Source organism: Leucoraja erinacea, chromosome 7 (genome assembly GCF_028641065.1).
Source record: "Leucoraja erinacea ecotype New England chromosome 7, Leri_hhj_1, whole genome shotgun sequence".
NCBI classification, from domain to species: Eukaryota; Metazoa; Chordata; class Chondrichthyes; order Rajiformes; family Rajidae; genus Leucoraja; species Leucoraja erinaceus.
Genome location: NC_073383.1, coordinates 6,344,324 through 6,371,463, shown reverse-complemented (window position 1 = coordinate 6,371,463; position 27,140 = coordinate 6,344,324). Strand labels below are relative to the sequence as shown.

General features: G+C 45.2%; 2 protein-coding genes across 2 annotated transcripts in view; one reads left to right on the top strand and one right to left on the bottom strand.

The window, feature by feature from the left end:
- The window catches only part of lrp2a (low density lipoprotein receptor-related protein 2a), a 281,896-nt gene extending 277,762 nt beyond the window's left edge, over window positions 1–4,134 (top strand). Inside the window, 1 exon segment of the mRNA XM_055637704.1 lies at window positions 244–4,134. Coding sequence (XP_055493679.1) covers window positions 244–420 — 177 coding nt within the window. The 3' untranslated portion in view covers window positions 421–4,134.
- A 1,929-nt stretch (window positions 4,135–6,063) lies between these two features.
- LOC129698595 (retinol dehydrogenase 7-like) lies at window positions 6,064–24,405 on the bottom strand. The gene is made up of 4 exons (XM_055637703.1): window positions 23,043–24,405; window positions 13,473–13,731; window positions 11,948–12,111; window positions 6,064–8,394 (listed from the first exon to the last, which is right to left on the bottom strand). The coding sequence occupies exons 1-4, from the start codon at window positions 23,473–23,475 to the stop codon at window positions 8,141–8,143; spliced, it is 1,110 nt and encodes a 369-aa protein (XP_055493678.1). The 5' UTR covers window positions 23,476–24,405; the 3' UTR covers window positions 6,064–8,140.
- Between the last annotated feature and the right edge of the window lie 2,735 nt (window positions 24,406–27,140).

The following is a 27,140-nucleotide window of genomic DNA, read 5'->3' as shown; positions in this document are numbered from 1 at the left end:
CTGGTCCTCCAATTTGTACTGGGCCTCACTCTTGACAGTGGAGGAGGCCCAGGACAGAAAGGTTAGTGTGGGAATGGGAGGGGGAATTAAAGTGTTTGGCAACCGGGAGATCAGGTTTGTTGTGTCTCCTGCATTTCCCTGTTGTGTGTCTTGACCAGGAGGTGAGGTACTTGCCCTACAGTGGTTGGTGAAAATTCCGCGAGACTGTATATTAATGGTAGGGCGTTTGTTTTCCATTCCCAGAGCCACAAGCAGGAGCAGACAAGCGACCCGCTGGGCGAATCCTCTCTCACCTCACACACGTTTGAAACGCCTTCAAGTCAGTCACCCTCAAAAAAAGATGAGCCTCTAACATACAGCCCAACTGAGAGTACATTCAAGGATACAGCAGCCCTCGTCAAAGAGGATTTAGAGGCATAGTTTGGGACGTCACTGAAGACAAAAGAGACCGCCTTTCCTATGATACATTATATTTTTGATACACAGTCAGAATATTTGGACATGTCAGTAACACCTAGGCAAAAGGAACCTACCAAGTGATTAGCATGAGCCATAGCATGAGCCATAGGAAGTCTATCTGTCTCTTTCCCTTCAGTAATGTCACATGCCCAACTTTTATCATTTCGGTTTTTGTGTCGACGAAGACTTTTAATCCAGAGGCTCTTTATGTATTTCGCTGCACTAGACGTGTAAAAGTATGAGATATGTAATGTTATAAATATGTGTATATTTGTAAATTTTTAAGAGATTATGTCGATAATTTTGCCCTGGATAAGGCTGACATATTGAAGGTAGGAATTTGTGGAAATCTGAAGACTGAACTGACACCACTGATTTCAGTTGTGGACAGTAAAATTCTAAATGTGAAAACTGCTGACCTTCCCCGTGAAGGAATTGGATAAAAGCCAATGTGGCATCTAAAGTATGGACACTGGAATTATTTTTTAAATCTGAAACACAGTGAAACCTGTATTAACACCCTCTTATAGCAAGCAGCTGATTATAGAGAGATGTGATCTAGATTCACTCTCTTCCACATACTCAATGCACAAAGGAGTAGGAATAAAAGCTGGATCAATATTTTCAGATGCTGAAAAACAGATTATCTGATGCTGATACTTCCCTAAATTAAACCTATTGAAGGTATACAACTAGCAGGCTGTTGAAGTTTGGGATGTAAGGCTTAAAAGTTTCAGGGAAAGTAATTGAGGGAATTAGGGAGATTTCATAAATTCGAGAGGCAGAATTTGGCCATTCGGCCCATCGAGACTACTCCACCGTTCCATCTATCATTCCATAACAACCCCATTCTCCTGCCTTCTCCCCATAGCCCCGGCACCCGTACTAATCTGCAGAGACTGGGTATGGGTGGCGTTCTGAGAAAAGTCTGCTGCAGTACAGAAGCCAAAGAATATAAACTCTTCTCATCCACAAGAACATCACGGCAGTTGTTCCTTGTCTGTTCTTTACTGTACACAGTTGATGCAGAAATGCATCTCTAAACAATTCTCCCATTCAGGTCACCATTCCAAAGTGCAACTTAGTTCAATAAATAATAAATTAAACATATGAATTAAGAACAGAAATAGATTACCTTGCTCTATAATGAAAACATTGCCGACCAATTTGTTTGTAACCTCCTTGGCACCACCCTTAGACTTTAGAGGTACAGCGCGTAAACAGGCCCTCCGGCCAACCAAGTCTGTGCTAACCAGTGTACCAGCACTGTCTTACATACCCGGGACAATTTTATAACTTACCAAAGCCAATGAACCTACAAACCTGTACATCTCTGGAGTGTGGGAGGAAACCGGAGAAAACACACGTGGTCACGGGGAGAACATGCAAACTCCACACTGACAACACCAATAGTCAGGATTGAACCTGTGTCTCTGGTGCGGTAAGGCAGCAACTCTACTACTGCACCATCATGCACAAAACTCATTTCTCCCATTGAGGACACCATCCATAGTCTAATCTATTGTAATGAATAAAACATCTAAATTAAGAAACCAAGTAGTTTTAATGAAACATCGCTGAACTTTTTGCTTGTAACCTCTAATCTTTCTCTAATCATTCTTGCTGCTCCTTGGCTCCCACCCTTCTGCTTCACCCACAATCCTCACACCTCGCTGTACAACTACATTGTTTCCACTATCCATTGAGAAACAAAATTCTAGGACTTGTGACTCGATTGGGGGATAGAGGGACCTGGGAGGAGTCAACTCTGTTTTAAATCGGCAACCCCTTATTTACAAACCTCTACAGATGCCCCATGGAAAACACACTGTTGGGTTACATCACGGCTTGGTTTGGGAACAGCTCTGTCCAAGACATTGCAGAGAGTTGTGGATGTAGCTCAGTCCATATGCAACCAGAACGTTAGCACTAGGCACCAGACGGTAGAAATGTTGCCTCTCTTGCCTTCATGAGGCATTCACTGTGAGACTGTTCATGCACTGAGATCATGCACTAAGATCTGGAGAAGAGAATTTACGAGCGTACATTCCACGTGCATTCAGCTGTGAAATCTTACTCCTATTATCAATAAAGATCCATTAAACAGCGAGTATCAAAAATTTACAATTTATTCTGCGTTGCTCATGAATGTGAGCAAAGATATTAGTTTGAATATAATATATATTCGACGTCACTGATTTAGAGTCATACAACCAAGGAAACAGGCTCTTCAGCCCAATTCATCCATGCTGACCAAGATGCCCAATCTAAGCTGGTCTTGTTTGCCCCTCATCCCTCTAAACCATCCCTACCCATGGACCTGCCCAAGTGCCTTTCAAATGTTGTTATAGTAGCTTCCTCAACTACCTCCTCTGGCAGCTCGTCCCATATACCCACCACCCTTTGTATGAAAACATTCCCCTCAAGTTCCTATTAAATCTTTCCCCTGTCACCTTAAACCTATGTCCCCTTGTTCATTATCATCTTGAACAACTGTAACATGAAGTCCCAACCTTGATTGTCAGTTGCATGACTGATGAAGGGCATCTTCCCGCAATGACCTATCCACCAGCAATGACAGTTTTGGGGAACTATGTACCTGCACTCCTCGATGCCTCTGCTCTTCCACACTCACTAGAACCCTACTATTCATTGTGAATGTCCTGCCCTTGTTTGACTTCCCAAAATACAAGATCTCACGTTTTATCTGAATTAACCATTAACCATTCATCGGGCCACTTGCCAAACTGGTCAGGATCCTGCTGTAATTCTTGATTTTACTGTTCTTTTCGGCATAAGAAGGAAAGACAGCATGGATAGTCACAGAAGGCTGGAGTAACTCAGTGGCTCAGACAGCATCTCCAGAGAAAAGGGATAGGTGACGTTTCGGGTCAAGACCCATCGTCAGACCTGAAACCTCACTCATTGCTTTTCTCCAAAGATGCTGTCTGACCTGCTGAGTTACTCCAGGTTTTTGTGTCTGCAGCTCCTTCCTGCACAAGACAGCAAGGATGTCAGGTTTTCCTTAAATATGATTAGCTACACAGTAAGTTAAAGGCAATTACTGAAATGATAGTGATGGACATAAACGACTGATGATACAGGTTACACTGTGACTATATACCTCGCATGATCAGATCTCAGATGATTGGAGCCAGAAATGATATCCATCCTGTCTGTCAGGCTACAAGGAATTGTTGGAATGAAAGCCCATCCAGGCTTACTTCATAATGAAGTACATTTCAATCATCATTGTCCTATCATGGCTTCAACTAAACTTACTGGTTCAAGGCCTGCACACCTAGTCACTATTGATTGTATTTTTAATGTGATTATAATTTTATATATTTTATGCCATAAGAAATTGTAGAATCATTTGTATGTTGATTTTAATGGATGATTTCTAATTAGGGTGAAAGCTGTATGTTGATTAGAACGAAAAAATCAGAACTTGAAGCAAATCTATTGGTGAATAAATCTAATAAAATGCATTATTTTATCATATTTTGTTATTATTTAATTACTTTTGAAGGTAGTTTTCAGAAAAAAAATCTTTGAATCATCATCTTGTTGGAAAATCCTCACGGAATATTGATATATGTTTATATATTCTATGCTAAGGCAGGGCCGTAAAGAAGACTTTTGGTACATTGGCCTTCATCAGTCAGGGTACTGAGTATCGAAATTGGGATGTTATATTACAGCTGTACAAGACATTGGCGAGGCTGCATTTGGAGTATTTTGTTCAATTCTGGTCACCCTTCTGTAGGAAGGATGTCATTAAGCTTGAAAGAGTGCAGAGAAGATTTCCGAAGCTGTTGCCACCACTCGAGGGCCTGAGCTATAGGGAGAGGTTGAGCAGGCTAGGACTTCATTCCTTGGAGCACATGAGGATGAGGGGTGATCTCATAGAGGGATATAAAATCATGAGAGGAATAGATAGAGTGAATGCACAGAGTCTTTTACCCAGGGTTGGGAAATCAGGAACAATAGACCACAGGTTTACGGTGAGAGGGGGAAGATTTAATAGGGACCTGAGGGGCAAGAGGGTGGTTAGTATGTGGAGTGAGCTGCCAGAGAAAGTTGTTGAGGCAGGTGTTATAACACCATTTAAAATACATTCGACAGGGATATGGATAGAAAATGTTTAGAGGAAGGAACTGCAGATGCTGATTTAAACCAAAGATAAACAAAAAAGCTGGAGTAACTCAGCGGGACAGGCAGCATCTTTGGAGAGAAGGAATGGGTGACGTTTCGGGTTTTGAAGGGTCTCCAGCTTTTTGTGTCTATCTAAAGGTTTAGAGGGATATGGGCCAAATGCAGGCAAATGGGACTAGTATGGATGGGGCATCTTGGTCGGCATGGATGAGTAGAGCTGAAGAGCCTGTTTCATGCAGTGTGACTATGGATCATTGCTTGGTAGAATAACCTTGCTTTAATTAATTGCACGAGAGAACATTTTTTTAACAAGGGATTTATTATTCATTACAGCATGAACAATTTGAATCAATGCAGATTGTGGTCAAATCTTCATCACTTTGATATTTGTACAGACACGGTGGAAAAATCACTTTCAATAAAGCTTTAATGATAAAACATAGCACTCAATTAATTCAATGAAAATCAACAGTCAGTACGTAAAAAATAAAAACATTGCAGTTTACAAAATGATTTACAGGTAGACAGAAGTGCTGGAGAAATTCAGCGGGTGCAGCAGCATCTATGGAGCGAAGGAAATAGGCAACGTTTCGGCCCGAAACGTTGCCTATTTCCTTCGCTCCATAGATGCTACCGCACCCGCTGAGTTTCTCCAGCACTTCTGTCTACCTTTGATTTAACAGCATCTGCAGTTCCTTCTTGTACAAAAAGATTTATATTATTTTATAAATCAAAGGCACCCCTTTGGAAGTTGTGCAGTTTGATGAAGTAGTCTAGGTAAACTCCAGACTTAGTTCAGGTTAGTTTTGTTTAGAGATACAGTGCGGAAACAGGCCCTACAGCTCACCTAGTCCGCGACTGCCAGGGATCCCTGCACATGAACATTGTCCTACACACAATTTGACCCTGCAAATTAACCAACAAACCTGCACGTCTTTGGAGAGTGGGATGAAACCGAGGACCCAGAGAAAACCCACGTGGGTCACGGGGAGAACGTTCAACCTCCATACAGGCATCTCCAGGATCGATCGAATCCAGGTGCCTGCTGCCATAAGGCGGCAACTCTGTGATTAGCACATTGGGATAACAAATTGATTACGTTAGCCAAACACATTCAACTGTTGAGTCAGTCTTGTAAAGGTTTACAAAGCAATAGAAAGATAAAATTAGATTTGGATTATAACCAGCAAGAGTAGCTAAAGCAAGTGCAATCTGTGAAAATAATTTTGGGTGTCTCCACTGGAGGTTGCGGTTTTATTCACAACCAGTGAAAGGATATCTCACTAACTTGAAAATAAATATCTTAATATATCTCATTAACATTCTCTGCCAAATTGCAACCAACCACTTCTTCATGTTACAGCAGATTTAGGTGATTCGGCTCATCAAGTCTACTCTGCCATTCGATCATGATCTATCCTTCCCTCTCAACCCCATTCTCCTGCCTTCTCCCCATAACCCCATACACCCGTACTAATCAAGAATCTGTCAATCTACGCCTTAAAAATATCCGCTGATGGCCTCCACAGCCGTATGTGCAGTGAATTCCACAGATTCACCACCCTCTGACTAAAGACATTCCTTCTCATCTCCTTTCTAAAGGTACGTCCTTTTATTCTGAGTCTATGGCCTCTAATTCTAGACCAGTGGAATCGTCCTCTCCACATTCACTCGATCCAGACCTTACACTATTCCAGAAATGTCAATGAGGTCTCCCCTTCATCCTTCTACCCTCCAGAGAGTACAAACCCATACACTCATCATACATTAACCCACTCATCCCTGGGATCATTCTCGTAAACCTCCTCTGAACCCTCTCCGGAGCCAGCACATCCGTCCCCAGATATGGGACCCAAAAGTGCTGACAATATTCCCAAATGCGGTCTAACCAGCCTTATAGAGCCTCAGCATCACATCCCGGTTTTTGCATTCTAGTCCTCTCAAAATAAATGAGTATTCCTACAGCCCTGAGGTCGTAAATAGCTGAAAAAAGTAGTACCTTTTTTTGTGGACAAAAAAACAGCTGGAACGCATATCAATAAAATATTTATCAATCAATATGTCCAATGTTGGGGACACTTTAATTTGTAATATAATAACTGAACTCGAAGTTTCAACAAATAGATAAATAGGGTGGCACAGTGGCGCAGCGGTAGAGCTGCTGCCTTACTGCTCCAGAGATCCGGGTTCGATCCTGACTACGGGTGCTTGTCTGTACGGAGTTGTTATGTTCTCCCAGTGACCTGCGTGGGTTTTCTCTGAGATATTGTTGGTTTCCCACCCACTCTCCAAAAACGTACAAGTTTGTAGGTTAATTGGCTTGGTATAAATGTAAATTGTCCCAAGTGTATGTGGGACTAATGTTAGCGTGCGGGGAATCGCTGGTCGGCATGGACTCGGTGGGCTGAAGGAATGTTTCCGTGCTGTATCTCTAAACAACACCAAAAAAAAATTCTGATTCTTACACTTGCATTATTCATTGGCTAAGTACAATTAATAAGCATACACGTGCTGAAGTAAGTCAGCAGGTCAGGCAGCATTTCTGGAGATCATGACTACGTGACGTTTCATGTCTGGATCCTGCATCATCTATCCAGAGATGCTGCCTGACCCACTGAGTTACTCCACTACTTGATGTATTTTTTTTAGTATCCAGCCTCTTTGTGTCTATATTCTATATTTGAAACACTTTCAGAGTTAAAACGTAACCACACATATCTGAGCAAGATGAGGAAGATTGGCCACATCTCACTGTCATAGACTTTACCAATTCACACCTGAGTTTCAAACTTGTGTTCTGCAGGGATACTAAGCAGACCTCATCTACGTAGACTACTCATAAAGATGATCTAAGGTGCCCAGTTGAAAACAGAGAAGAAAGGCTATCTGTTAGTAACGGGATATATAGTCCATGCTGGTGCGAGGTAGAGTTATAGTAGCAGAGATTCATAGAGTCATACAACGTTGAACCAGGCCCTGTGGTCCAACATGCCCACGCCGACCAACATGCCCCATCTACACTAGACCCACCTGCCTGCATTTGCCCATATCCCTCTAAACCTGTCCGATCCATGCACCTGTTTAAATGCTTCTTAAATGTTGCAACTACCACATCGTTCCATACACCCACCACCCTTTGTGTATAAACGTGCCCCTCAGGTTCCTATTAAATCTTTTCCCCCTCAACTTAAATCTGTTTTGTTCAGCTTAGATTAAAGTTTAGTTTAGAGATACAGCACGGAAACAGGCCCTCACCACCAAGTCCACGCTGGCCAGTGGTCAGCTGTACACTAGAACTATCCTACACAGTAGGGACAATTTACAGAAGCCAATTAACCTGTAAACCTGAACGCCTTTGGAGTGTGGGAGGAAACCGGAGCACCCGGAGAAAACCCCACGCTGTCACAGGGAAGACGTGCAAACTCAGTATAAACAACCCCCATAATCGGGATTGAACCCGGGTCTCTGACGCTGTGAGGCAGCAACTCTACCGTCGCGCACTGTTTCTCAGTTCCCTTGGTAATTATACGTCCACTTGGTTCCTGCCTTTTCTTTTCATGGAGCTGGCGGCAGGTGCGGGAAGCAGCAAATACAACAAGTAGTCGGCGATGAAGGACGGTGCGTAGGAGAACGGGATCCAGAAGAGCTTGGCGTCCCAGCCGGCACTGTACCGCGAGCGGGGATACTGAGCCGTCAGGGCATGTTGCATGCAGCCTGTCACCTTGTTCAGGTCAGAGGAACACAGAGAGAGCATGGAAAACCGCTGCACTCGAATGTCTGCAACACACAACATGCACGCATACATTATATATACGGTCCAAACATTGCACCTTATAAACCTTCTAATTCGAAACATAGAAACATAGAAAATAGGTGCAGGAGGAGGCCATTCGGCCCTTCGAGCCAGCACCGCCATTCATTGTGATCATGGCTTGGTGCCCCCAATCAATAACCCGTGCCTGCCTTCTCGCCATATCCGTTGATTCCACTAGCCCTTAGAGCTCTATCTAACTCTCTCTTAAATCCATCCAGTGATTTGGCCTCCACTGCCCTCTGTGGCAGGGAATTCCACAAATTCACAACTCTCTGGGTGAAAAAGTTTTTTCTCACCTCAGTCTGTAATGGCTTCTCCTTTGTGCTAAGACTGTGGCCCCTGGTCTTGGACTCGCCCAACATTGGGAACAATTCATTCACTCACACTGTGGAGTCGCAGGTACAGTAGTTAGGGTGGACAAAACGGCTTTTGGAACATTGGTCTTCATCAGTCAGAGAATTGAGATGATAGACACAAAATGCTGAAGTAACTCAGCAGGTCAGGCAGCATCTTTGGAGAGAAGGAATGGGTGACGTTTCGGGTCTAGACCCAAACCAGCATCTGCAGTTCCTTCTTACATATATTGAGTAAAGAAGTCGGGTGGTCATTTGCAGTTGGAGAAGACATTGGCGAGGACACATTTGGAGTATTATGTTTAGCTCTGGGCACAGTATTGCAGGAAGGATGTTGTCAAACTGGGAAGACAGCAGAGAAGATTTACAAGGATGGTACTAGGACTCGAAGGGCCTGAGGCCCTGAGCTATAGGGAGAGGTTGAGCAGGCTAGGACATTATTCCATGAGCATACGACGATGAGGGGTCATCTTATAGAGGTGTACAGAATCATGAGAGGAATAGATTAGGAAAACGCAATGTCCAGAGTAGGGAAAGTAGGAAAGTCTCTTGTCCAGAGTAGGGAAATCGAGAACCAGAGGACATAAGTTTAAGGTGAGGGGTGGAAAAGATTTAATAGAAACATGACAGGTAACTTTTTTACACAAAAGGTGGTGGGTGCACGGAACGAGCTGCCGGAGGTGGTAGTTGAGCCAGGTACTGTTATAACTTAAAAAGCAATTAGACAGGTACATGGATAGGATAGGTTTTGCGTGATATGGTCCATGGGTGACTTTTTGGGTCGGGACCCTTTTACACCTATCCATGTTCCCCAGAGATGCTGCCTGACCTGCTGAGTTACTCCAGCACTCTGTGAAACGTCACCTATCCATGTTCACCACAGATGCTGCCTGACCCGCTGAGTTACTCCAGCACTCTGTGAAACGTCACCTATCCATGTTCACCACAGATGCTGCCTGACCCGCTGAGTTACTCCAGCACTCTGTGAAACGTCACCTATCCATGTTCTCCACAGATGCTGCCTGACCCGTGGAGGTACTCCAGCACTTTGTGTCTTTTGCAGATGTTCACTGCATCAAAGAGAACAAGTGAACCTTCCTCACCATCAACAACAATAGTGCTCACTTGCAACAGATGTTTTGGTTTTAAGCGTGAATTAGAAAACAAAACAACCTAGACTCGCTCTGAAATCTAATCCATGCACTTAAAATATTTAAACAATATGATTAGCAAATAACAGTTGGCAGAATACCTGTAAATGTATTCATTCATTTATTTGTTTAGAGATACAGCAGGGAAACTGGCGCTTCGGCCCACCAAGTCCATGCCGACCATCGATCGCCCATTCACACTAGTTTGATGTTATCCCACTTTCTCATCCACTGCCTACACACTAGGGGCAATTTACAGAGGGCCAATTAGCCTACAAACCTGTACGTCTTTGGTATGTGGGAGGAATGTGGGTGTATGTGTGTGTGTGTGTGGGGGGGGGGGGGGGGGGGGGGGGGGTGGGAGAAACACGGTTTTAGTCTCTTTCTTCAGGGGGATGCGACTTTTTCTTGTCGTGTCCCCCATCTCCGTCTCCACTGAGGCCTAATGGCGGAGCTGGCGGCCTCGGGGCTGTGGCGGCGTTCCGGCGACGGACCCGACTTCGGAGCTGTGGCGGCGTTCCGGCGTTCCGGCAAGCGGCGGCCCGACTTCGGAGGCTCGGCCGTGGGCCCAGTGGACGACATCGACGTGAGCTCGCAGGTCACAGGTTGGTGACCTGTTTTTCCGGAGCTCCCGCAACAGCTTCGTCCGCTGGACTGGAAGGCGACTGACTTACTTACCATCACCCGGCGGGGTCACAACATCGGAGGCCTGGATCGCCTCAGCGCAGAGGGAGAACAAGGAGGGAAGAGACAAAGATTTTAAGACTTTTGCCTTCTATCACAGTGAGGAGGTGCCTGGTGAACGCACTGTGGTGGATGTTAAATTTGTGTGTTTTTTTGTTATTTTTATTATATACATGACTGCAAGGTCCGAATGACAATTAAGGATACTTTGACTTTGACTTTTGACTTTGAAACCTGAGCACCCGGAGAAAACCCACGAGGTTACAAGGAGAACGTGCAAACTCCACACAGACATCACCCGAAGTCAGGATCAAACGCGGGTCTCACGTTCTGTGAGGCAGCTGCATTACCTCAATCAATCAATCAATCAATCAGTTTTATTCGTCACATTGCACATAAAGTGCAAGTGAAATGAATTTGTCAGCAGCGGTACAATAATAAAGAACACACAACCACAATAAAAATTTTACACAAACATCCACCACAGCATTCATCACTATGGTGGAAGGCACAGAAATTGGCCAGACCTCCTCCATTTTCCCCCGTGGTCGGGACCTCAACCCTCCGCAGCCGTTGCTGCGGGCGTCCAGATGGTAAAAGGACAAGGTACAAGTCCAGGTAGGTCCAGGATCGGCTCTTCCCCACCGGAGACCGCTGCTTCAGGATGGTGTAGGCCGCAGGCCGGCGGTCAAAGATTTAAAGTTCCCGCCGCGCCGCAGCCAGAAGCACCGCAGACCGCAGGGCCGGCGGTCGAAGCTCCCCTCCAGGGGTGATGGTGAGTCCATGCCGCGCCCACGGTAGAAGTTGGCCGCGGGCCGGCGGTGGAAGCTTCTTCTTCCCCCGGGTCCCCCACGTGAGATCCCGGGCTGTAGACGCCGCACCAGCTGGAGCTGTGCAGACCGCGGCTTCAGGCTGTCGTCTGCTGCGGGCCAGCAAAGCGGAGCACTCCCCTCCAGCGAGCTCCAGCGAGGGCCCACCCGCTCTACGGCGAGAGTCCACGCTGCGCCCGCCGCTGAAGTCCCGGTCTCCGTGGAAAGGCCGCGCCGATCCTGATTGTTAGGCCACGGGGGAGGCGACCTGGAAAAAGTCGCCTCTCCATGGAGGAGGCGGCCGAAACGGTTCCCCCTTACCCCCCCACACCACCCCCCACACAATAAAACACACGAAGAAACACTAAAAGCAGACTTTAAGACATACTAAAAAAATAAAAAAAGTTGAAAAAACTAACACGCTGCTGCCAGTGCAGCGCCCCCACCGACCTTGGTCAAGTCTGCACTATGGTGCTGCCCCATATTAAGAGTAAATATTTTATCAGTAAATATACTTACAATTATCAAAGTACTTTGCCCCGTAGTGTTCCTTGGTTTCAGGGCTGAGTCGCTCCCACAGTTGCTGTAAGCTTTTCTCAATGATTTCTAAGTTAGTAGTCTCCGTTTTAAAAAAGCCGGGTTCGATAATGCTGACTTTGATTCCAAAGTGCTGCATGTCCCTCCTGAACAGACAGGCACACAGAATGTAAGGCATGAGATAGCTGGTAAGAGTAATGACCTAGTCTAGTCAATCATTGCCCTGTGACTGTCCCAGCAGCTAATCCCTTGCATTATTATTGCCGTCTGTTGCCAGTGAAATGTAGCATCCTTTCCTAAACTATTCAAGAAAGCCAACGCTCGTTGGGACATATAAAATACACTAAATGCTGGAGTAACACAGCGGGTCAGGCCGCATCTCTAGAGAATGTGGATAGCACATGGGCTGCACAGTGGCGCAGCGGTAGAGTTGCTGCCTCACAGTGCCTGAGACCCGGCTTCGGACCCGGCCACGGGCGCTGTCTGTACAGAGTTTGTACTTTCTCCCCGTGACCACACGGGTTTTGTCTGGGTGCTCCGGTTTCATCGCATATCCCAAAGACGTACAGGATTGTAGGTTAACTCCACCTCTGTAAATTGTTCCTAGTGTGTAGGATAGAACTGGTGGACAAGTGAATGATGGTCGGCATAGACCCGGTGGGCCGAAGGGCCTGTTTCAACATTGTATTTCTAAACTACAGCGGCCGTTTCATGTCGGACCCTTCTTTGAAGACCCGCTGAGTTACTCCAGCACTTTATAAACCATTAACTAATTAATTTAAAATGAACAATCACTATATTTAAAATAAAGCCAATGTTTCAATGTTTTATATATGAGTGTGTCTATGTGTGAGTGTGTGTGTGTGTGTGTGTGTGTGTGTGTGTGTGTGTGTGTGTGTGTGAGTGTGTGTGTGTGTGTGTGTGTATGTATGAGTGTGTGTGTGTGTGTGAGTGTGTGTATGTGTGTGTGTGAGTGTGTGTGTGAGTGTGTGAGTGTGTGAGTGTGTGTGTGTGTGTGTGTGTGTGAGTGTGTGTGTGTGAGTGTGTGTGAGTGTGTGAGTGTGTGAGTGTGTGTGTGTGTGTGTGTGTGTGTGTGTGTGTGTGTGTGTGTGCGTGAGTGTGTGTGTGTGTGTGTGTGTGTGAGTGTGTGTGTGAGTGTGTGTGTGTGTGTTGTGTGTGAGTGTGTGTGTGTGAGTGTGAGAGTGTGAGTGTGAGTGTGAGTGTGAGTGTGAGTGTGAGTGTGAGTGTGTGTGTGCGTGTGTGTGTGTATATGTGAGAGTGTGAGTGTGTGTGTGCGTGTGTGAGTTTGTGTGTGTGAGTTTGTGTGTGTGTGTGTGTGTGTGTGTGTGTGAGTGTGTGTGTGTGTGTGTGTGTGTGTGTGTGTGTGTGTGTGTGTGTGTGTGTGTGTGTGTGTGTGTGTGTGTGTGTGTGTGTGTGTGTGTGTGTGTGTGTATGTGTGTGTGTTTATATATCTATTTATTGACTGTGTAACAGGCTGGGTGCTGACCTGAGAACATCTGAGAAAGACTCCACTCCGCACTTGGACATGCAGTAGCCGCCTCCAGCAAACGAGATCCGCCCCATCACACTGGAAACATTCACGATCCTTCCCCTGGCCTTCTTCACCAGCGGCAGTAGGTGAAGCGTGACGTTAATAAGTCCAATCAGATTCACCTCCAACACTTTGGTGAAGTCCTCCACCCTGAGCCATTCGGTGGGGGCTATGGGATTGGCTCTTCCAGCGTTGTTGACCAAACCCCAGAGACCTGCAGGCACCCGGGTGACAGCAAACACCATTGGATTCATTGGCTCAACAATCCTACCAACAACTAGAAATCTGTCAGCGTCAGTTTAGTTTATTGTCGTGGGTACTGAGGTGGGTGTTGCTTCAGTTCAGTTTCAGTTTCACTTACAGTCTATTGTCATGTGTACCGAGGTACAGTGAAAAGCTTTTGCTGCGGGCTCACCAGTCAGCGGAAAGACTCTTTGTAATTACAATCGAGCCATCCACAGTGCACAGATACATGATAAAGAAATGTTTAAGAAAGAACTGCCGATGCTGGAGAAATCGAAGGTAGACAAAAATGCTGGAGAAACTCAGCAGGTGAGGCATCATCTATGGAGCGAAGGAATAGGTGACGTTTCGGGTCGAGACCCTTCTTCAGTCTGACTAATGTTTAGTGCACGATAAAGCCAGTAAAGTCTGATCAAAGATAGTCCAAGGGTCACCAATGAGGTAGATAGTAGTTCAGCACCGCTCTCTGGTTGTGGTAGGATGATTCAGTTGCCTGATAACAGCTGGGAAGAAAGTGCCCCTGAATCTGGAGGTGTGCGTTTTCACACTTCTATACCTTTTGCCTGATGGGAGAGGGGAGAAGAGGGAAGAAGAGGGAGTGGCCGGGGTGCAACTCGTCCCTGATTATGCTGCTGGCCTTGTCGAGGCAGCGTGAGGTATGAATGGAGTCAATGGAAGGGAGGTTGGTTTGTGGTGATGGGCTGGGCTGCGTCCACAATAGACTGTTACCATCTACCTCATCAGAGACCCTCGGATATCATTGATCGGACTTTACTGAACTTTATCTTACACTGAAGGTTATTCATGTTATTCCCTTCATCATGTATCTGTACACTGTGGATGGCTCAAATGTAATCATGTATTGTCTTTCCGTTGACCAGTTAGCACACAACAAAAGCTTTCACTGTAACTGTAGCTCGGTACAGGTGATAATAAACTAAACCAAACTCAAACTGAAGGCGCAGGTCATTCCTGATCATAACGTTGACAACATTGATGAACAAAACTTATTCTTATTCCCCTGCTCCTCCTTTACCATGCTAACGGCTGCATATAAGTCAAGAGTTTAATTTAGTTTAGAGATACAGCGCGGAAACAGGCCCTTTGCCCCACCGAGTCCGCGCCAATCACCGATCCCCGCACACTAGCACTATCCTACACACACTGGGGACAATTTACAATTTTTACCGAAGCCAATTAATCCACAAACCTGCATGTCTTTGGAATGTGGGAAAAAACCGGAACACCCGTAGAAAACCCACGGGGTCTCGGGGAGAACGTACAAACTCCGTACGGGCAGCATCTGAGGCCAGGATTAAATCCTGGTCTCTGGCGCTGTAAGGCACCAACTCAACCGCAGCGCCACTGTGCCACCCTTCCATTGTACAGGCATTGGTGAGGCCAGGTTTGGAGTACATACTCTCAGATCAACTCATGTGGTTTGCTAACTAAGGACTGCAATGTCTCAAGATACTCACACCCATCTTCACAAAGACTGGGTCATAACTGCTCGCCTTGCCCATTGATGGCCACACCTGGACATTAGTAGTTCATGTCAGGGGAGCAGAATTGGGCCATTCAGCCTATCGTGTCTACTCCACTGTTCAATCATGGCTGCTCTATCTTTCCCTCTCAACCACATTCTCCTGCCTTCTCGCCCTTTGACACCCTTGTTAATCAAGAATCTGTCAATCTCCACCTTAAAAATACCCAATTACTTGGCTTCCGCTGCCATCTGTGGCAATGAATTCCGCAGATTCACCACCCTCTGAATAAAGACATTTCTCCAATAATTTTTCGAAATGCACGTCTTTTTATTCTGAGGCCATGCCCTCTGATTCTGGACTCTCCCACCAGTGGAAACATCCTCTCCACATTCACTCTATCCAGGCCTTTCACTGTTCGACGTTTCAATGAGGTCCCCCCCTCACTCTTTTAAATTCCGAGGAGCACAGGCTCAGTGCCGTTAAATGCTCATCATATGTTAACACAAACATCCCTGGGATCATTCTCATAAACCTTCTCTGGACCCTCTCCAATGCCAGTTTATCCTTCCTCAGATATTGGCCTCAAAACTGCTCACAATACTCCAAATGCGGTCTCACCAGCTCCTTATAAAGCCTCAGCATTACACCCCTGGTTTTATATTCTAATTTTTATAACCTAATATATTATTATGTGATGACAGTCCGAACCTCGTGGTGACATTGTGATCATTAATAACTATTTGTTCAGAAAATTGTATCAGAGTTAAAAATAATAATTGTGCTATGAAACCCATTTTAAAAACGTATGCTTCAATGTTCAAAGTGTCAGGTCAGGACTGTTTCCATGGTTCAATGGTGTGTTTCTTGTCACACGTGTACAGTGAAATTATTGTCTTACATACAGTCCTTTAAAATATTGAAGAAGAGTAGCAACGCAAAATATCGTCTGTCCATTGTCTCCACACATATCTAACAGCCTCATATTTCGCTTGGGCAGCTTAGAGCCCAGTGGTATGAATATTTATTTCTCTAACTTCAAGTAAACCCGGCATTTCTCTATCCCTCCGCCACCTTAGTCGCACTAGCTTCTCGTTTTCACCCAACAAACGGCTAACAATGGCCTGTTTCCTTTATCATCGTTACTTCTTTGCATATCTTTCATTCATTGTTCTTTATCTCTCTACATCATTGTCTATATCTTTTGTTTCCCTTATCCCTACCCAGTCTGAAGAAGTGTCTCGACCTGAACACCACCCATTCCTTCACTCCAGAGGTGCTGCCTGTTACTCCAGCGTTTTGTGTCTATCTTCTGTTTCCATATCTGTTGTGCTGCTGCAAGTATGCACACAATAAAACACTCTTGACTCTTTGCTTCACCCTTGAGATGCTGCCTGACCCGCTGAGTTCCCCCAGCACTTTGTGCTTTGCGTAAGATTCCAGCGTCTGCAGGTCCCCGCGTCTCCACAACAGGTTATGTTGATTTCAGAGACCAACATTACTAAGAAATTTGAATCTATCCCATTGTGGAAACATGACTTTTACAAATTACATATCCAGTTTCTTCCCAGCTATTATCATCCGAATGAACCGAGTTATCACCAAAACACAATTTTACTTCGGAGTCACGTGAGTGACTACGTGAAGAAGCCCGCTTACGGCGCATGCGTGTCATATCGCATACACGCATGGACGAGTCACACCTGGGGAGGACGTCCCCGTGAATGGGAGAACAAAAAGCCGACGAACGGCAGGTAAGTGACTCTGCATTTCTAACTTTGTTGTAGGAATGGACAGAGCACCTCGCAGGAAGTCGGTGAGGAAGGTGCAGCAAGTAAGTCGGGAAGGAGCCGGGGACCTGCAGCAGCAGCAGCCGATGCCACAGGAGTTACCTATGGAGGAACCAGCTGTGCCCGACTTGAACCCCGCGCCGGCAAAATCGACTGCTCGGCCGGGCGGGAAGGTAAAGCAAAAGTCGCATCACCTTCAAACTGGTATGGTCACGGAGCAGCAGCGAGACAGTACTTACCAGTACCGGAGAACCGACGAGCAGCTGCGGGAAATGGAGCAGCCAGGAGCGGCCAGCTTTACGGAGCTGGAAAGCCGCTACGAATGGATGGAGGATATTCAGCCGCCGGCGACAGGTGCTCGTGAGTACCGGGGCCGGGAGGGGCGGCAGGAGAATATCGGGCGGCCGGGAGCGACCAGTGCTGGGAGGCATGGGGACCGGCTGCGGGAACCGCGAGCGACTAGTGCCCGAGTGCACGGAAGTCGGCAGGAGCGGTCTGATAAGCACCCGCGATCGACTAGTGCCCGAGAGCACGGAAGTCGGCTGGAGCGGCTGCTGGATGAAATTATCCAGAGTGGCAGGCTCCGTGATAGGGAGGATAGCCACAGTGGGCATAATATAAGTCCCACAGCAGTTTCCCTTAAAGGGCTGCAGGATATATCAGACTCCTCTGAGGAGGATATGGAAGGTCTGACTAGCTCAGAGTCTGAGCAAGAGGTGGAGCCATCTTCTCCCATTGAAGGGAAGAAAAACAACCTCCTGGACATGGTGGGACAGTACTTCCAGCAGGAACAGACCGGCAAGAATCTTGAGGACAGGATGGCTGCAAGTATAGAGTACATGTCCACCCACCAGCTGCAGGCTAATACGTTGGCTGAAGTATTGGCAAGGCACTTACCACCGGGGAATTGTGCTGCGCTGAATGTAGCCAGTGTAAATAGGTGCATTTGGAAACATGTTGGGGGGGTATTAGGAGTCAGGATCTTAAAGTCCAAAATGCCCTGAAAGGTCTCACGGCGGGTATTACAGCTTTGGCCCGCACGTTGGAGAAAGTGGAGATGACAAGTGATCATAAGGATGCCTTAGCACTATTTTGCAATGTGCAATTTGAATTAAATAATATAAGAAAGGGAGCGATTCAGCCAGCTCTAGACCCAAAGTTTGCCGTTTTGTGTAAGCAAAGGGCTATAAAACCCCAAACCCTGTTATTTGGAGGAGACCTGTCCAAACAGGTTAAAGAATTGGATGAGGAGGCCAAGACTTTGGGGCTGATTAGGGCAGCCAAAGGGTATCTAGGGAAGAGATATCAACCTTATGGGCTTCCTAAAAAGGGTGGTTTCTATAATACCACTAAGAATTGGAGAGAGGCCAGAGGTCCCCAGCAGCAGCAGCGTCCTTTTTTAGGGTTTGGCCCGGGACGACCACTGTGGAAAATGCGGAAGCCTGTACTTCAGCAGCCATCCCAACCTCAACCTCAAGGCCCTCCACATCCACGAATAAAAATGAGGAAATAACTCAATTACCACCGATAACCATGGAGGTAGGTGAATCTGCGGCTCCAGAATTTATAGGGAGCACGGAAGTTGGAGGGGCATTGCAACTTCATTTGGAAGCATGGTGCAATATAACTATGGACAGATATATCCTTAGCAGTATTAAGGGATATCTGATAGAGTTTCTACACAAACATAACCCTCCAGTACAACATACACCGGACAGAATATACATGCTTACTAAATTAGAACAAGCTAAAGCTCACATAGAACTACAAAGATTATTCAATCAAGGGGTAATTGAACAAACCAAACCTGAAAAACAGGAGTTTGTCTCAAACATATTTATTAGAAATAAGAAAGATGGGGGTTGCCGTATTATTATTGATTTATCAACGCTTAACAAATTTGTGCAATATGTTCATTTTAAAATGGATACGTTTAGCACTGCTAAAGAGTTAGTTTCACCAGGCTATTTTATGGCAAGTATTGATCTTAAGGATGCTTACTATACAATACCCATCAGAAATAGACATAGGCGGTTTTTGAAATTTAACTGGATGGGACAGCTTTGGCAGTATAAGGCTTTGCCAAATGGGCTTACGTCAGCGCCCAGGTTATTTACAAAAATTCTTAAACCAGCTTTGGCGTTGCTGCGACAACAAAAACATAGAGTAATGGCATATTTGGATGATATACTTATAGTGGGGAAAACTTATGAATTGGCATGTCAGGCAGTGGTTGCCACAAAGCAATTGTTTGAACAGCTGGGATTCATTATCCATCCAATTAAGTCTAAATTAACACCATCAACTAATATGGATTACTTGGGGTTCACCATTAACTCAATTGATATGTTAGTGACTTTACCAATAGGGAAAGCCACAGAATTACAAAAGGATTGCACAGAGCTTATTAATACCTTTAAACCATCCATTAGACGGGTAGCCAGAATGATTGGCAAAATTGTGGCCACATTTCCTGCCATACAATTTGGGCCATTACACTACCAAAATTTACAGAGAGACAAAATAAGAGCACTCAAAATTAATAGAGGCCATTTTGATAGGCCAATGGAGCTAACAATTGAAGCTATAAAAGAATTACAATGGTGGGAACACAATGTTAAGTATGGCTCCAACCCAATAGTTATTGACAACCCGTCTGTGGTATTACAAACAGATGCCAGTGCAATTGGTTGGGGTGCAACGGATACCATCTCGAGCTGTGGAGGGAGATGGAATATTCAAGAAGCTAACCTACTAAATACTAAGGGTATAAATTATTTAGAAATGTTAAGTGCGTTTTATGGGCTAAAGTCTTATTGCTCAGGAATGAAACTGCAGCATGTTAGATTGCAGATAGATAATACCACGGTGGTGGCATATATAAATCATATGGGTGGAAATATATCAACATCTTGTGATAAATTGGCAAATTTAATTTGGCAATGGTGTATCCAAAGGAATATTTGGTTATCGGCTACGTATCTACCAGGGATACTAAATTCAGTGGCAGACGCCAGGTCACGAAAATTTAATGAAAATACAGAATGGATGTTGGATAGAACGGTCTTTGCTGAAATCACAGTAAAGTATGGAAGACCGGATATTGATCTTTTTGCATCCAGGTTAAATCACCAGTTACCAAGGTATGTATCATGGGAACCAGATCCTGGGGCAGAAGCTACAGATGCATTTTCACTGCACTGGGGGAAATGGTTCATATATGCATTTCCTCCTTTCTGCCTCATCAATCGGGTACTAAGGAAAATTCAACAGGATTCGGCATCTGGGATTCTCATAGTACCTGATTGGCCTACACAACCATGGTTCTCGGTGATACAGGATATGGTGTTAGAACCATGTATGAATTTAAAACATAGTCCTAAGTTGCTGGTGCATCCGGTAACTCAGGATAGCCATCCATGTCATAAAAATATTGCTTTATTGGCTTGTAGACTCTGAAGGAACCTCTACGGGACATGGGGCTATCAAATAGAACTGTGGATATGATCACAGCAGCGCAAAGAAGTTCAACACAAAAGCAATATTTAAGTCACATTAGGAAATGGATTAATTACTGCCATAATAATCATCTGGACCACAGAAATAAGAATGTTCCGGCAGTGCTAGAGTTTCTCACCAGTCTGCACTATGAAGGACTTAGTTACAGCACTGTGAATAGTGCCAGAAGTGCATTATCAACTTTTTTGTGGCAAGGAACAGATAGTCAATCAGTGGGATCACATCCGCTGGTAGTTAAACTTTTAAGAGGCATTTTTAACACCAGGCCACCCAAACCAAGATATAACCAGATCTGGGATGCAAGTGTGGTCCTCAACATGCTAAGAAGTTGGTCGCCGGCTACAGCATTAACTCTGGACACTTTAACTAGAAAAATGGTCATGCTGATGGCACTGGTCACAGCACAGAGGGTCCAGTCGTTGCAAAAATTGAGACTGGATGGCTTCACTATGGCGGCAGGACGTTTGGTCTTTGTAATCCAGGACCTAATTAAACAAAATAGACCAGGATCAGCAGGGCAGGTCATAGAATTTCTGGCCTACCCGGAGGACGAACGCCTCTGTATAATGAAACATATTTTGTTATATATTGAACGGACAAAGGCTATTAGAGGCAAGGAAATGGGGCTGTTAATCAGCTATAAGAAACCATACCATAGGGTGTCTACTCAGACCATTTCACGGTGGCTGAAATATGGGTTAATGAAGGCGGGAGTGGACACTAATATATTTAAATCTCACTCCACCAGGGCGGCAGCTACATCCGCAGCAAAACGCCTTGAGGTATCCATGGACCAAATCCTCAGGATTGCAGGATGGTCGTCGGAGAGGACGTTTCAAAAATTTTATAATAAACCAGTTAGCGGTATAGCAACGTTTTCGGGGAAACTTTTAAGTTCTGTATTATAATTTATCCCTGAAGAACAAGGGTTTATGATTTGAATTAATAAATATTATTTATTGTTACGTTAAATAATTGGTATCAATGTTTTTGTTAAATATCATTAACAATTTCTCCCAAACTACCAAGGCAGTTGTGAAGCATGGACTCGTTTCCACGGCGTGAGGTCACAGAGCTTTGAAATCTTCACGTAGTCACTCACGTGACTCCGAAGTAAAATAGTAAGATTAAACGAGAACTTACCAGTTTGAAGTTTGATCTGTATTTTATGAGGAGGAACGTTGAGGGAATACGTGCCCTCCGCTCCCACCCTCATAGGGTCATATCTTAAACTGGTATCTCTTTAATAATCTTGCTATTTTAGGTCATTATAGTGTATCTGTGACCTCACTCCGCTGCTTTGAAGGATGACACGCATGCGCCGTAAGCGGGCTCTTCATGTATTCCCTCAACGTTCCTCCTCATAAAATACAGATCAAACTTCAAACTGGTAAGTTCTCGTTTAATCTTACTATTATTCCTGACCTCCTATATACCTCACTGGAGACCCTCAGACTATCTTCAATTGGACTACCTTGCACTAGATGTTATTCCCTTTATCATGTATCTGTACACTGTGGACGGCTTGATTGTAATCATGTTACTACAACTCTCTTTACACTGGCATCAGCCAATCTTCCCTGTCCCGCCTGCAACTGGTCCAAAACGCCGCAGCGAGACTCCTGACGGGCACCCGAAAAAGGGACCACATCACCCCGATCCTGGCCTCTCTCCACTGGCTCCCTGTGCGGTTCCGTATACATTTCAAGACCCTCCTCTATGTCTACAAAGCCCTCAATGGGCTTGCCCCCTCCTACATTAATAGTCTTCTCACCCACCACTCCACCTCCAGGTCCCTCAGATCGGCCGACTTGGGGCTGTTGAATATCCCGCGGTCTAGGCATAAGCTTAGGGGCGACCGTGCCTTTGCGGTTGCAGCTCCTAGACTGTGGAACAGCATCCCCCTTCCCATCAGAACTGCCCCCTCCATCGACTGCTTTAAGTCAAGACTAAAATCTTATCTATACTCCCAAGCCTTTCCTGACGTCCACTGAGTGAGGGCTATATGTATATATGTATGTAGTTTGTATGTTTATACTATTCTTATAACAAATGTAAAGCACTTTGGCCAACAAGAGTTGTTTTTTAAATGTGCTATATAAATAAATGTGACTTGACTTGACTAGTCTTTCTGCTGACCTGATAACAGGCAATAAAAAAAGCTTTACACTGTACCTCTGTACATGTGACGATAACTTAAACAAACTGAATGTGTAGGAAGGAACTGCAGATGCTGGTTTAAACCAAAGATGGACACAAAAAGCTGGAGTAACTCGGAGTAACAGGCAGCATCTCTGGAGGGAAGGAATGGGTGATGTTTCGGCTCTGAAGAAGGGTCTTGACCCGAAATGTCACCCATTCCTTCTCTCCAGAGATGCTGCCTGTTGCATTAAACTAACTGACGTTATGTCTACAGAAGGTGATGATGAGGAGGAATAAATGGAAGGGTAGAGAACAAAGGTACTGTGATCCAGTGTGCTTTCCCGTACCTTGGTCTCCAACCTCTGACTGTACGAATTCCACGGCCTCCCTAATGTGGTCCGGGTTGGTCACGTTCAGCTGCACTGTTCTCATCCTAGCCGAGACGTCTATCTGAAGCCCTTCCATGCCGCCCGCTGTCAGGCAGGCAGCGATCACGTTGAACCCTTGCTTGTCCAGTTGCTTCGCCAACAGGTTTCCAAACCCACTGTCACATCCGGTCACAAAGACGTATTTCTCCTGGATATTTCCCAGGTGCAGGTTGTCGCGAATTAACCAGCAGAGGGAGAAGAGGACCGAGATTGCCAGAAGCATTGACTGAACTGGAGTCATTTGGAACAGCTGAGGGAAGCACAAGAACAAGTTGTAGATACATAGAAACATAGAAACATAGAAATTAGGTGCAGGAGTAGGCCATTCGGCCCTTCGAGCCTGCACCGCCATTCAATATGATCATGGCTGATCATCCAACTCAGTATCCCGTACCTGCCTTCTCTCCATACCCCCTGATCCCCTTAGCCACAAGGGCCACATCTAACTCCCTCTTAAATATAGCCCAATGAACTGGCCTCAACTACCCTCTGTGGCAGAGAGTTCCAGAGATTCACCACTCTCTGCGTGAAAAAAAGTTCTTCTCATCTCGGTTTTAAAGGATTTCCCCTTTATCCTTAAGCTGTGACCCCTTGTCCTGGACTTCCCCAACATCGGGAACAATCTTCCTGCATCTAGCCTGTCCAACCCCTTAAGAATTTTGTAAGTTTCTATAAGATCCCCTCTCAATCTTCTAAATTCTAGAGAGTATAAACCAAGTCTATCCAGTCTTTCTTCATAAGACAGTCCTGACATCCCAGGAATCAGTCTGGTGAACCGTCTCTGCACTCCCTCTATGGCAATAATGTCCTTCCTCAGATTTGGAGACCAAAAACTGTACGCAATACTCCAGGTGTGGTCTCACCAAGACCCTGTACAACTGCAGTAGAACCTCTCTGCTCCTATACTCAAATCCTTTTGCAATGAAAGCTAACATACCATTCGCTTTCTTTACTGCCTGCTGCACCTGCATGCCTACCTTCAATGACTGGTGTACCATGACACCCAGGTCTCGCTGCATCTCCCCCTTTCCCAATCGGCCACCATTTAGATAATAGTCTGCTTTCCTGTTTTTGCCACCAAAATGGATAACCTCACATTTATCCACATTATACTGCATCTGCCAAACATTTGCCCACTCACCCAGCCTATCTAAGTCACCCTGCAGTCTCCTAGCATCCTCCTCACAGCTAACACTGCCCCCCAGCTTAGTGTCATCCGCAAACTTGGAGATATTGCCTTCAATTCCCTCATCCAGATCATTAATATATATTGTAAATAGCTGGGGTCCCAGTTAACCCTGTGCTGTCACATGTACATGGGTGTGGACAGAATGGGTGTGGAGAGGTTGTTTCCACTGATGGGAGATCTAGGACCAGAGGGCACGGAATAAAAGGATGTTCCTTTAGAAAGGAGATGAGGAGGAATTTCTTTATTCAGATGGTGTTGATCTGTGGAATTCATTGCCACTGAAGGCTGTGGAGGCCAAGTCAATGGATATTTTTAAGGCAGAGATAGATAGATTCTTGATTAGTACAGGTGTCAGGGGTTATGGGGAGAAGGCAGGTTAATGGGGCTGAGAGTGGAAGGTGGATCGGCCATGAATGAATGACAGAGTGGATTTGATGGGCTGAAGGGCCTAATTCTGCTCCCATCACGTGGACTTTACAGGGAATGCAGTCTTGGACTTTGTACATTATTGTTGCAAGAAACATCATGCAGTCCGTTTATATTTTACTAAATAATACAAAGCGAGAGAGAAATGGGGAAGGGTAGAATGGAGTGAGGGAGAAAGAGGGAGAAGGAGAAAGAGAAAGGGGAGAGAGAAAGAATGTGAGTGAAGGGGGTGAGAGAAAGGGGGAGAGAGGGGAAAAAATGTGAGGGGGAGAGAAAGAAAGAAAGTGAAAGGGGAAGAGAAGGGGACGAGGGAAAGATTGCGGAAGGTGAGAGAAAGGGGGAGAGAGGGAAAGCAAGCACAGACAATGTGGGCCGAAGGGCCCGTTCCTGTGCTGTTCTATGTTCATCTTTATTTGTGACCGTTGCTCTCTGTGGCTGCATTACTGCCTTGCCAAGTGCTTCATTGCAATGTTATTGTCCACAAAGAGCTGCCGCAGCCAACATGATCAAGACCCACCACAGCAGTTTTAAACATTAAATTTTGAATAACATTCCATGCCCTCAAAATAATTCCTCTCGCTGACTGGGAAGAGAGACAAATAATCGGAACATTAAGAAACTAACCTGTAGGACATATTCAAAACCATCTTCCATTTTGGTCGAAGCCTGGCAATAAAATGAGATGGCATTAAGTTGCATCTTTACTGCAAAAGGATCGGTCAAAATCATTTTCAAATATACAGGACTGCATTACTGCCCCTGCAATCGGGCCACTCGGGGCGGCGACTGCGGGTGCTCGGAAGGCCCCGACCACGGATGAACACGGAGGGGAGGCTGGCTGGACTATGGTGCCATCCTCACCTTGGTGCCATTTATGTTATGTTGTGTCGTGGACTTTCTGTGTTTGTGCTTTTTTTTAATTCAATTTCAATTTTATTTTTAATGTTTTATTATTTATTTATTATTATTATTTTTTTTATGATACTGCCTGTAAGGGAAATTCATTTCGTTGTCTCAAATTGATACAATACAATACAATGCAAGATAGTCTGTCCAGTACTTCACCCCATTGACCTGAAAATACAGTAATTCTTTTGAATTCTCTATCAATTTAAGAGATTTTTCTATCTTAACATACATCAGTTATGATGCCCATTTTAAAAGGATGGTGTTAACAATGCAAATTATAGAAATACGTTGGTGAATACGTTGGTTGTTGAACTATGTTCAGTTTTGGTCAGAAGGTAGACACAAAATGCTGGAGTAGCTCAGCCGGACAGGCAGCGTCTCTGGAGAGAAGGATGGGTGACATTTCGGGTTGAGACCCTTCTTCAGACTTGTTCACCCTGCTGTAGGAAAGACGTTGTCAAGCTGGGAAGAGTGCAGAGAAGATTTACGGGGATGTTGCCAGGACTCGGGGGGCCAGAGTTATAGGGAGAGGTTGAGCAGGCTGGAACTCTATTCCTTGAAGCGCAGAAGGATGCCGTGTGATCTTATAGAGGTGTATACAATCATGAAGGGAATAGATAGGGTGAAAGCAGTCTTTTACCCAGAGCAGGGGAATTAAGAACTAGAGGGGAGATTTAAGGTGAGAGGTGAGAGGTGAGAGAATGAATAGGAACGTGAGGGACAACTGTATATGGAACGAGCTGCCGGAGGAGGTAGTTGAGGCAGGTTCTATAGCAACATTAAAAGACACTTGAACAAGTACATGGATAGGAAAGGCTTTGAGTGATATGGGCCAAACGTGGGCAGGTGGGACTAGCTTGCAAGGGGCATCTTGGTTGGCATGGGCGAGTTTGGCTGAAGGGCCTGTTTCCATTCTGTGTGACTACATGATTCGATGCTTCACTCTACATACACTGTGTGATCACACGGATAATATTTATAAGTAAAACATTCAGACAAATGTTTGCTCTGGACTTACTGAAGTTAACCCAGTGACTGCTGCACACAACACATGTTTCAGTGTGCAGGAAGGAACTGCAGATGCTGGTTTATACCGAAGCAGACACGCATCTCTGGAGAAAAAGGACGGGTGATGTTTCAGGTCGGGTGTGTCATAAGAAGGGTCCCGACCCGAAACAGCACCTTTTTTTTTCCTCCAGATATGCTGCCTGACCCGCTGAGCTACTCCAGCATTTTGTGTCTGCATGCATTTTCCTGATCTCTATTCTCTGATTTTTATCAGGGATTCATATTTTAAACAGCACACATAAGCATTTCCAATTACACAATAAGCTAAGGTATACATTTTCTTGAAATCTGAAATTAGTTTAGTTTAATTTAGATATACAGCGTGTAAACGGGGACCTTCGGCCCACTGAGTCTGCACTGCCCACCAGTACACTCTAACACTGTCCTACACATACTAGGGACAATACACTTATACCAAGCCAATT

Excerpts from the sequence above, each read along its gene's own strand:
- LOC129698595 (XM_055637703.1), bottom strand. The coding sequence starts at position 23,475 with ATGGCGGTGCAGGCTCGAAGGGCCGAATGGCCTACTCCTGCACCTAAT. Across the intron at positions 13,732-23,042 it reads GTCAGAGGTTGGAGACCAAG|GTCTCTGGGGTTTGGTCAAC; the intron begins GTACGGGAAAGC and ends GGGTGCCTGCAG. Across the intron at positions 12,112-13,472 it reads TCTTTCTCAGATGTTCTCAG|GAGGGACATGCAGCACTTTG; the intron begins GTCAGCACCCAG and ends CTGTCTGTTCAG.